Raw genomic sequence first — 12,007 nt, forward strand, 5'->3', positions numbered from 1 at the left:
CCTCGCCTGCCGCGCACCAGCGGCCACCGCCGACCGGGCCGCTCGGCCGGGATCGGCGCGAGTGTGCACCGGTGGTCCGGCTGGCGCCGAGCCTAGAGCGGACCAGCGGCAGCCCAAGCGCTGCGGCCGCCGCCGCCTCCCCGCTGACCCCGCGGTAAGACCCGGCTGGGCGCGGGTGGCGGGGGTGAGGCCGGGGCGGGCGGAGGGCGAGGGCCAGGTTCTGGGCTTCTGCTGGCGCAAACCCGCACCCACGCGGCCTCCGGCGCGCCCCCCCCCGGCTCCAGGGCAGCGCCCGGGTCACCTAGTGGACTCGCGGCGGCTGCTGCGGGGTCGGAGCGGCGAGGCGGCCAGAGCGGCGAGGTGGCCGGGGCAGAGCTGGGCGCGGAGGCGGCGCGGGCTTTTCCCGGGGCTAGCATGCGCCGCGGGGCCCTTTACCAGGGCGGGAACCGCCGCCTCCACTAGGGCTGCTCCGACTGTCGCCCGCGCGCAGGAGCTGACTCCAGAGGCTGGTAGGGACAGCAGCTCTGGGTGAGACCTCAGGGTCCTGGGTGGCGGCTTAGCCCCTCATTCTAGGGTCAGCAGGAAGGATGTTCCCAGAGCTGGACGCCGCGGTGCTTGGCAGGTGGGGAGGGAGGTGTTATGGATGTCAGGAGCGCGCGTTTGCAAGAAAAAGGAATAGCTGCAGGAGCTGACACCTTCTGTCCCCCGCCACCTCCGCCCCCGCACCCTCCTCCCCAGCAGCCGAGCCGCGCTGCGGGCGGCGGCGGCTCCTCTGTCCTCAGCTCACCTCCCCAGCGGGCTGAGGCTGCTGCCCGCCGGGTCCACGCCTCCGCCTCTCTCCTCGCTTTCTCTCCTCCCGCCTCCTCGGCCTTAGCAACTTTCCCAAGTGCCCGGCTTCGGCCACAGATGTTTGGGGGGAGAGGCGGACCCCAGGTCCAAGGAAGCGCAGGCCGGGTGCTCGCCGGCGGGTCCCACCAGCGCGCCGGGCGCTCCCGCAGTCGCCTGCTCTGAGCGGGCATGGGCCGTGAGGGCGTGAGGGCCCCGCAGGCATCTGCTGCGGGCAGGAGCGCGGGGCTCGGGCCAGCCTAGCCAGAGCCCTGCCAGCCGCCGTGAGTCATTTCCTTGGAATCCTACCTTCGGTGTTTATTTCCCTTAGAAGGAAACTTGGTTTTGAAAGAAAGAATGAATAATAATAGCTCTTATTCTTCAGAAGAGGCACTGGGCTCCTGCACCGTGGAAAGACAACTTGCCTTTGTTCCCAGACACTTGGGGTGTTTACTTTCTCCTGCGGTCAGCAACTGGCCGGGCTCTGACCGCTACCCAGGAGAGAGATTTAGGGGCCTGGGCGCCAATCCCCGGGGGGTGTGGTTGTGCGGAATCCAGGAGTGGTGGCTGCCACCCGCTGGTAGGGGATTGGCCCGCCAAACCCCAGACCCCCCTCTTTGGGCTATCACCCAGGGAACCCCTCAACCTCCTTAGGAGCAGCGCCCGCATTCCCAGCCCCAAGACCCAACTTAAGCTATTGGCCTCGCGGGATTACAGCTGAGAAATGGACTTCCCAGGGAAGACAGGTGTACTGCAGGGACCAGCAGAAAAGAGACAGCTGTCTGTTTAGAAAGGTTGGAAGATTTTGTTCTGCCTATCCAGCCTCTTCCACAACCACCACCATGAGCCAGCCAAGGTGTTGAGAGCTTGTTAGGGATAATGTCCAGGTCAGGGGCTTGATTCCACCTGGACAGAATATTTAAGACTGGCAGTGTCAAGGGTGAGTTGGAAATACCTGCCCTTTACCTCCCGGCTTCCAGCATTGGAATCAGTCCTCTCACTGCTACAATGCTCTCAATAAAATGTTTTCTGATTTCTAATGACAGATGGGAGGAGGGATGGGCAAAACATGACCAGGAGCCCTCTGTTAGATTCAAGGTGCCACTGAATCATAGCTACCCTCCTGTTCTGTGTGCCAGCCACTCCTATTAGCATTATAATGAAGGAAGGAGCAAGCACAGCTCATCTGGAAAAGCCAAATTGTATTGAAATGCCTGGTAACTTTACTATGAACATTTGCTAGGACCGCTTGACATTTTAACCCTCATACTCAGGTATGCTTGAGGGGGTCATTCCACTACATCCCCTTGGGTAACAAAACAGACACACAGTAGCCTGAGGATAAAGGGTTAGGGCTTTTTTATTTTTTAAATGCATGCACAGACAAAACACACTTTAACACCCTCCTTTTGAATCTGTTCACTTTTGATGTTAAAAAATTTGCCATAGTGAACATCTTTGTGGCTATATTTAATATTAACAGCATATGAATTTGTGGACTTGAACTTCTGAATTCTGTAGCAGAATTGTAATGTAAATCTCATCATTCTGAGAATAATGAGCTTGGCTGTCTACATATACTACAAATAAAGATGCATGTTAAACGTTGGTGTTGATGCTATACAGTCCAGTGTTTCATGACCATTAAACTTTCCTTCTTAATTTAATATCCCAGTGTAAGTTCTAAATAGGCTAGGAAGATGCAATTGCAAAATCTCCTCCCTGCTCCCAAATAATCCCAACTCATTCATGTTTTATTCAGATTTACATAAATCACTTGCAGAACCCAGCCTCTTTCATTTAGAATTTTGTGTGCAACAGTTTCCAATTCAAAAAGGAAAAACTTAACTGAAATTAGATGTTGTAAACAAAAGAAACAACCAAAATAAAAACTATTATGCCACATTTCAAGTTCAAATGCAAAATGATGAAATTTCATATGCTGGAAACAATACTAACAAATAGAAACACTGAAAATCTTAACAACCAAAAAAGCTACTCACCATTATAATACAAACAAACTCTGACTAACATAAAACAGCACAGGGCCCAGGAACATCCTATTAAACAAAGGTAATTGCTCCTGGGGGCCTGCAAATGCTTTTCTTTCTTAAGCGGGTTGGGTTTGTCAACCTGCTTTTGTTTATTTGTAATAAAAGTTCTGCCAGGCGAAAGGCTTGGATGTTTTCCCCAAAATCCAGCACAAAAATGAGTGTAAAATTCAAGCTGGAAAATATCATTCTTGTCAAAAAGAGAAGCCTGCTGATTCTGATAAAAAGCTATGATTTGTGTGCTTCTAGCAATAGCATTTCCTGATATGATCATCTCTTAGAATAGTTTAAGAAATTGGATCATTTCATGAGAGTTTTCCAGGGAATAAAGTATCCTGAGGTTTGATACCTTGCCTGCTTGTGGAGTTTGAGAAGTGATGGACAGAGTGGCTTAGTTTGTTAAATCAACAGAGGCTAAATTTCTTGGTTGATGATTCAAACAGAAAAAAAAAATGGCATATCCATTATTTCTTCATAATTACTCAAACCTCTTTTCTCTCCCCCTCTTGTAACAAAGTTCTCTTATAAGTCCTTGTGGATGTCTCTCTGGAGGGCATCTTGAAAGAAAGGGGAGGTCAGGTTTAGCAGCCTAAATCAGCTGAGTACTAATTCCACCCAATGACCTGGACACCTTCTCTGTCTTCAGTGGGTTTGGGACTGACTGAGAACTGAGAGAGAAGCCTGATGAAAGACAGGCACTGCTGCCAAGAGCTGCTCTGTTAGCCAGAGGACTTTGTCACTTTAATGAAGCTATTTCCCCTTACCCTGAAGCTTTTCATTCTTTTACCTGGAAGTGGACCTTCGTTATAGCATAAGGGAGTAATGGTCTCCCTCGAGACAATGACAGATTCACACCCACCTCCAAACATTACAAGCTGTATAATTTGGAAAAGAAAGAAAGAACGAGACCCTTAGTGTATATTTGAAAGACAATCAATCTTCAGAAAGCAAGCCTGACATCACTTTTGTGACAGTTCTTTAAACCACAGAATGAGAGAGTGGAGGTTTGGGTCTCCTAAAGGAATTGGCAGTTAACTAGGCATTGAGGCTTCGGGGCTGTCACCACTGGTCTACGTCCCCAAGATCTTTTTGTTTTAATATCAGACTCTCTTCTCGTTCTTGTTTCAACTTATCCTTGACCCTACCTTGAACCCTTCTTTGGATCAAGTGAAAACATGGAGTCCCCATGGAAGTGGCCCCATGCATGAATTATGGAGGAGCCCAGGGAGCATCACCATCTAAGATATTCCCATCTTCCTGCAGTCTCCAGGGAAGGGCGTGACCTGGAGAGGAGGGCAGTGATGTGTTGCCTCTTGGAAAGTTCCTGCCTTGTGTCTGGGCTTTGCTGTGTAAGGAGTTGCTGGCTGCCTCTGGCCCCTGAGCCCTGGCTGCTGTTTAATATTCTGCCTGCTCCGTTGATGTTGTGCTTGGCTCCTGTGGGACTGCAACTCACGGCTGGAAACTGGAGCCAATTTTCTGTCTTCATCTCACAGTGTTTTGACTGGAGGCAGATCCAGTTCAGGCGGATCAGGGCTGGTGGAAACAACTACCAAGTGTCTCTCTGTCTGCTTCGCTTTGGAAGGAGAAAGTGGAGGGAGCCCCCAGAATGTTGTAGAGGAACTGGCCTGTGGAAGCGAGAGGAGGAGGGGACAGGGGGCAGCAGAACAGACTGAACCTCAGAGTATCAGTTGGGATTATGGTGGAGATTTCTGCCTCCCCCGCCCTTTCCTTTTGATTGATTAGCGGGTTTCATCAAAGGAGACTCCCGGGGGATTGACTAGAAAATTGATTTTGCCTTATTAATAGAAAGGAAGCGCAAGGGTTTTGGCCCTGCCTCTTAGTGGAACATTTTCTGAGGGAAGGTCAGGAGGAAAATGTGTTTAGGAGGCAAAGCAGCTGTCTGGAAGAGGGCTGAAGGGAATCTGAGAACAATAAGAAATGGGCTTTTAAAGATCCGCCCCTGAGATGCAGATTGCTGAACACAGAGGCTGAGCTAATAGCAGGAGTTTGCTGAGGTTTTCTTGGGAAAATAATCAAATGGTTCAGGGTGAAGGGGAGGACTGGGAAGTAAAAGTTTCCCAAAGCAAAGGCATGAAGATGCCAAGGCAGTCCCTTAGCTTAGTCTTGATTAGGGCTGTTTTCTCTTTTTCTTTTTCCAGATCTGAGGCTGTCAGAGATGACTCTGGTTCTGTCCATGAATAGATTCTGCGAGCCCATTGTCTCGGAAGGAGCTGCTGAAATTGCTGGGTACCAAACACTATGGGAGGCTGACAGCTACAGAGGCCCGAGCCCCCCGGGGCCAGCACAGGCTCCTTTGCAGGGAGACCGGGGAGCCGGTCCCCCACTGGCAGGTATTGCCCTTGACCTTCCCCTTCTGCCCTCCACAGCCAGACTGGTAGACAGATGGGACGTCCTTCTGAGCTGAGAGCTGATGCTCCAGGGCTGCCAGTGTGCCTTTCATAAGCAAACCCAGGGCTCCTGGAGAGGACAGTGGTGGTATTTAAATTGCATTCAAATGTGCCTGTACTTCTGCTGCTCCTTGCATACAAGTCATGGGCCTGTATTTTTAGGAGCAGCAAACCAAATTTTTGAAACTCTGAGTTTATTTTCCAATCTCGTACAACTGTATAGTTCTCTCAGAGTGGCACAAACTCTGGTGGGCTTGACAGTGAAATCTTTACCCCCTTGAGACATAAAAGAATATGCACTTTGGATGAGCAGCTGTGTACCTTTTCTCTTTATGGAACATATGACCGGCTTTGGTATTGGAGGAAAACTATTACAAGCCAACAAAATAGAAGTCTATTCTTCCTGATTCTTTATCCTTGAGGTTTAAGTTCCTTTGGGGATTTTTTGGTAGCACTGGCTATTTAAAGAAAAAAAAAACTAAAATATTAAAGTAAGACTTGAAGGAAGTCTGTTTATTAATAATAAAGCCTACTTTATTATGAATGATGTGCTACATTTTTAAGAGTGAAAATGATTTTAATTACCCAAAATCTGAATTTTAATATCTAAGTTTTGCATTTTAAAAGAACTGTTATAACACCAGTGTGTCCCCATGTGTTTACTACCTAGAACCAAAAATATTTAAAAGAAATCTGGTTACCAGTGGTTCCCATTAAAGATGTATACATCTGAATAGTGATGTTATGTTGTCTGGATTTAATGAAACAGTTGGAATAAATATTAATATTATTTCGGAGTTGCCATACTCCTCCCCTTTACAAATTTCACTGTTTGTCTATGCATTGAGTTAAGAATCTGAGTGTTTAGTAGGTGCTGAAAGTTATCATTTTCCTCTAAAATTGCCTGGAAGCCCTCACCCAGCTTGGGTCACAGGATTCTGTGTGATAGCAACTATTAAGACAAATGTTTATTTTTAATCACCACATGTACAGACAAAGATGTAGCCAAGCTATCTTCTGGAAGAAAAGGAAATGAAAGTATTTTGTTTGGAGAACCTCTGGCAAACCGCATGTCATTTGTCATATCTGATTTATTACCACAGGATCACATTACAGGGGAATTTCAAATCCTATAACAACATCCAAGATCACATACTTTAAGAGGAAGTATGTGGAAGAAGAGGATTTTCACCCACCACTCAGCAGCTGTAGCCATAAAGTATGTTTTTTTTTAATAGTCATTATTTTTATTAAGAGTTTAAGATACTTAGTTGCTTGAGCCACTTCTTTGGAGGGCCACATTAAGTGTTGTCACTTTTTTGGGTCCTGTGTTATTTTTCACAAGTACTTGAAGAGAGAGCCAGAAAGAGATCTTCTATGCAGAAATAACAAAATCATACAATGCAACAAACATCTTTTTTACTTAAGATTTAATATTTCTCAAGTTGCCTGAAGGGTTATAGTTGTTCTACACTTTCATGTGCCAGGAAATGCACTTGTTCTGTCCTGACATGCTCTCCCCAGCCTGAGCTCTGCCTCTGGTGGCCCATGTTACTTCTGTGTACCCACATGGGGGTGGCTGCTCAGGGCTTTCCCTGCCCTCTCAGTATGTGCATGCAATACAGACATGCGCTTCCTCTTACATTCATTCATGGCTGAGGGAGGTCACATTCATTCATGTTAAGTTTGTGGAAATATAGAATCCATTCCTAAGAGAAGAACAAACCTTACTTTCTTGCACATATTCTAAGAGATTATTAAGATGAGGAAAGAGCATAGGATTATGGAACTTTTGAAATATCAATTATTTTTTCCTTATAATAATCTTCCTTCAAAAAATGATCTGGTGATTTAATGAAAGAGGGAAAGAGGATATAGCCCCAGACCATTGTTATCTGAAATGCAGAGGGGTTTTGAGTTCAGCTCCCCTTCTGTCTCCTCTGGCACCTGTACCACATGCTTTAGATGTTGCTTTTGCCTTGCCCATAGAAAGACACCAGCATGTGTTGGCAGATGTTCCTTTCCCTGTGTGCGTTGTCCTTGTCTCAGCCTCTGGTCAGTCTTCCCTGATTTAATTCACAGCTCTTTGGGTCATGCTACCAGTTTGCCTTTTTTTTTTTTTTTTTTTTTTTTAATGATCTGGGAGAGCTGGCCCCCAGGACACTGGCAGTTTATTTTCTTTTCAATTTTGAAGTTGTGGTTGTAGCAGTTTTCCAGTGTCTACTGGATCTGCACCAACCATCACACAGGGATGGTATCTCACAGCCCAAGAGTGAGTCCCCTCATTTCCTCTCTGCAGTTGCCTTCTCCTGCCAGACCCTAAAAGAAAGCTTACTTTGGTCCTTCAACTGACAGATACTGTCCATGTCTGAGCCTCATTAATTATTGTCATTCTCTTATCAAGCAAGGGTCATTACAGATATGACACCCAGAGGATTACAAGAAGGACAGCACCAAAAGCCAAATCTCATGCTCCCTGACGGCTAGATCAGACTCTGGGTATACTTCAAAGCATACCCAATATGATCTGTGCCTTGGCATCTTTTTAAAATCATTTATTGATATGCAGTACATGTGTATGCCTATGTGTGCATATGTATTTGTATATACACACATAAAAAAAAAGTGCAAGTGAAGTACAGCTTGATGATTTTTCACCCATGAACATACCCACATCACTAATATCCAGGTCAAGAACCAAAATGTAACCAGCTATCAGAATGCTTCATTGAACCCACTTCTAGTCACTACCCCTTTGCTCCACCCAAGGTAACTGCTCTTCTAACAGCTTAGATTAGTTGTGTTTTTCATCATCTTCCTCACTGAGCCATAAAAGATTGAACAACCAGGCTGCCCCTGCTGAGATCTGCACTGGGCTGGATTCTCTGGTGTGACCATATCAGTGGGTGGGAAGACAGTAGAATGAGTCAGACATCACTTTCCTGTGTTCATATATGAATACATGAACAGTGTAACTCCACATCATGTACAACCACAAGAATGGGAAGTTATACTTCATGTATTACAATATGTCAAAATATACTCTACTGTCCTGTATAACTAAAAAGAACAACAACAAAAAAAGTGTCAAACCAAAATACTCATAAGAGTATCAATGTTGGTTTGGGGATATTGTGAAAACTTGCGAATTTTCCAAAGTGTTAACCAAATTGTTACATATATAGGCAGTTAGAAGTGTAATTCCAGAGGGGTCTTTAAAAACTTTGAAAACTTTATAAATGGTTTTCGTGCCCCAGGAAAATAACCTTCAAAAAAAAAAAACTTATAGATTTAGTTGGTTATTTTACATCCTAGTTTGTTGCCCCTGTAATAAGATTGTGATTGGTTTCTGAAAATAAAGAAAAAAAGAAGTGGGTGGGAGCTTTGCGGGTGAGGATGGGGGGCATCTGCAGCATTGGGGTCAGCCTTTCTAAGTGGACCCCCGGGGGAAGCAAGAAAACAACATTGCCAGACCAGATCCTGCCAAGAAAGAAATATGCAGGCATGATATTTTTGTACAGTCTGTTTTCTAAGCTTTCTCTTTTTTTAAAATTTTTAGACCATCTCAATTTTTGAGGAACGAGCCCACATCCTTTACATGTCCTTAGAAAAGCTGAAGTTTATCGATGATCCTGAAGTGTACCTCCGAAGATCTGTCCTTATAAACAACTTGATGAAAAGGATTCATGGAGAAATCATCATGCAGAATAACTGGTGCTTTCCCGCCTGCTCCTTCAGTGGCGCCTCTGCCCAGGAGTGGTTTATGGCTCAAGACTGTCCTTACCGAAAACGACCACGGATGGCCAAAGAGGAGTGTGAAAAGTTTCATGCCTGCTGCTTTTACCAAGAGTGCGGTGGTCACTACCTGAATTTACCCCTTTCTGTCAATGCGAATGTGGGAAGTGCCTCCTCCTCCTCTTCTTCCTCTTCCTCTCCCCCTCTGCCTTTGCCGAGTTGTTCCCATCAGGTGGATTTTGATGTAGGCGGGGCTCCCATTTACAAGAGTGATGGCCAGATACCTGCCAATGAAATCTTTGTCACTAATGTCAGGTCACTTGGCGTTCAGGAAAAGGCCAGGTTAAGTGAGGAGAAAGCGAACGACACCAACAGAGAAGGTGACCCCCTCAGCCATGAACCTGTGGGCAATGACCTCGATCTGGAGTGCAAAGGCCAGTTTTATGATTATTTCGAGACTGGATATAATGACAAAAACAATGTAAGTGAGTCCTGGAAAAAGTCTTTAAGGAAAAAGGAGCCTTCACCAAGCAACAAACTGTGCTGCAGCAAAGGAAGTAAAATATGAACCATCTTTTCACCGAAACTTGGAAGCATGCGCAGCATGATCAGTTAGCTCTCATAAATTTTATTTTGAATGGATTTTATAGTTTTGTACAACTGATAAAATTATGCCATGAACATACCGTGTCGTTTTAATGCCTGGAGAGCAGATTGCATAAAACATCTGTATAGTAGGCATCAGCAAGCTACTTATAAATGCGGTGATTCTACCAAGGAAACAGTTGACTTAATTCTTAAAAGTTCATCTTAGTTTTCTTACAGAAAAAGATCAGTAGGTTAAATTGGGGGACAACCTGCCCTTGTGATAGTTTCATGGCCCCCCAAGAAGCCTGTCACTACTAGCTAAGAAAGTTCAACTCGTTTGCCAATTCATTAGGTAGTTATTTGGTAAGCAAATCAATATAACCAGCAAAAGATGTCTGCTTCTTCCATATGATACAGTATTTTTTTTTTCTGAATAAAAGACTGAAGACAGGGAGCTAGATAAATGGCTTCATAGTGCTGTTAAGTATTTGTATTTAACAGTCTCTGTGTGACAGGTAAAAGTAGGATGGAACCGAATGAAACACCTGTCTAGGGGCAGCAATTGACACTCTTTGGAGAGGGTATTCCCTGCAAGTTCCCGGCTTGCCTGTGATGGGGGATGAGGCTTTTAGGGAGGTGGTATACAGGGCGATTTTTGGTGCCTTACTTTATCTTAATTTTTGCCAATGTGAAAATTAAGGATAAATCAGAGTTACAGCAGGGATTTGACAAACAGGAATAAAAAAAAAAAAACACAGGGTGGATACATATGGTTTGGAAACTGTTAACTTTGAACTATTGCGTTCAGCTTTTGATTCGACACCTCTATTCTCCCTTTATTTTTGATGCCCAGTTGCTTTGGGTTTGGCATTTTTGGATAGGGATGGAGGACACAATAGAGAGAGCTGTTAGCAACCAGCACTAGCTGCTTGAGCTTTTCTATGGCAACGGTGTGTTGCTGGGGTCTGGGTTTTCTGGGTTTTGGGTTGTTTTGTTTTGTTTTGTTTTCTTGTCCAATGAAGTTCATGAGCCCGTGGCATGCATTATACTTTAATCTGTTTTGCATCATTTCACTCGTTTAGATTATAAAAGCATGTGGTTTTTTATATATGACTTTTGCTGTTGATTAAGAAGCACAATGTTAATAAATGATGTGGTGATCAATAAGATTTATCTTAAAGAATGTAAAGATTTTAGTTTTTGGAAAGTTATTTTGGAGAAATGGGACTTGGTCTGTAATCATTACTGTGTATTTAGCCAACAGTCTTCTCAGTAATGTCTTGAATTTGGATATTTGCAAGAGTGTTCAGGTGACCCTCTGACCATCTTTCCTTCCACTCCAGCCAACTCCTTCTGCGAAATGGTATTCCTATTGCCAGGGTTACCAAGTGACTTGGGCCTCTTGAAATATTACTTTACAGGAACCAAATGCCAAACAGAGGAAATAAGTAAGTCCTCCCAGTTTCTCCAAGATAAAGCTTTTTTTTTAATTATTATTATTGCTATTAATATTAAATATAGGTCTCATTCATACAGTGTATGAGTAGGATCATTTGGACAATTGTCCACAAGGACCAATTTTTAAAACAAATGTTCTTGTGTTATAGCTAAATAGTCTAGCAATGTTTTGTCCTTTATTTTCAATATTTGATAAACATTTGATGTTGAAAATTTAGATGATAGATGCTTGTATATGAATGTGTTGTAATAAAGTGAGGTTTTCTTGATATATATTTATTAAAATGATCAAAATTCATTAAGCTTTTTTATTTTATCTTAATGACTATTGGCTATGGTTCTCTTTGCCATTATTCTCTCTCCATGAAAAAAACTCAAAACACTTAGAAACTGTAGTGGAGTGACCACACAGGAATTTTCAAATTGAAAGAGTACTTTAAAAGGCCAATATTTTAGACTGGTCCTAGTTCGTAGGTGTAGATTACTGTTGATTAAGAAGCTCAGTGTTGATAAATGATGTGATTGATTAAAGTTATATCTTAAAGAATGTAAAAAGTTTTGTTTTGGGAAAATTTCTGAAAAAACTTGTGTAACACAAATCCATTAAATACTGAACCCTGGGTGATTTCTTTATGAAATGTCAAATTATTAAGATGACCCATATATAAATGGTTTTAACAGCTACAGATTATTGCAAGTAGTATTCCATTCAATTCTGTATTAATGTTATTCTTAAAAGCCAATATTTTATTTGATAAAGGGGAAAGCTAGTTGAAAGCTAATTAATTTGTCAAAAGTAGCATTCTTATTATAATACCATGGAGATTTAAATATGAAAGAAAGGGCATATCTTTTTGCTGTTTTAAAAGCCCCCAACGCTGCCATATAATGTGTTCTTGGTGGCCCAAACTATCAAATGAAGGAGTTGGTGATTTTTCCATT

The 12,007-nt window shown here is 43.8% G+C and overlaps 2 protein-coding genes across 3 annotated transcripts; one reads left to right on the top strand and one right to left on the bottom strand.

Moving 5' to 3' along the window:
- The first annotated feature begins 15 nt into the window (after positions 1-15).
- Sertad4 (SERTA domain containing 4) lies at positions 16-11,751 on the top strand. Of its 2 annotated transcripts, none has more exons than XM_078022759.1 (4): positions 16-154; positions 5,036-5,227; positions 6,388-6,503; positions 8,844-11,751. In XM_078022759.1, the coding sequence occupies exons 2-4, from the start codon at positions 5,053-5,055 to the stop codon at positions 9,585-9,587; spliced, it is 1,035 nt and encodes a 344-aa protein (XP_077878885.1). In that variant the 5' UTR covers positions 16-154; positions 5,036-5,052; the 3' UTR covers positions 9,588-11,751. The 2 variants fall into 2 exon arrangements, with proteins under 2 accessions (XP_077878885.1, XP_077878886.1); XM_078022760.1 differs by lacking the exon at positions 16-154 and adding an exon at positions 437-528.
- Positions 576-1,019, bottom strand: LOC101964016 (putative uncharacterized protein SERTAD4-AS1). The gene has a single exon (XM_005329525.2). It carries the CDS (start codon positions 1,017-1,019, stop codon positions 576-578), a length of 444 nt encoding a protein of 147 aa, XP_005329582.1.
- Positions 11,752-12,007: the final 256 nt, after the last annotated feature.

The sequence above is a fragment of the Ictidomys tridecemlineatus genome, chromosome 10, assembly GCF_052094955.1.
Source record: "Ictidomys tridecemlineatus isolate mIctTri1 chromosome 10, mIctTri1.hap1, whole genome shotgun sequence".
NCBI classification, from domain to species: Eukaryota; Metazoa; Chordata; class Mammalia; order Rodentia; family Sciuridae; genus Ictidomys; species Ictidomys tridecemlineatus.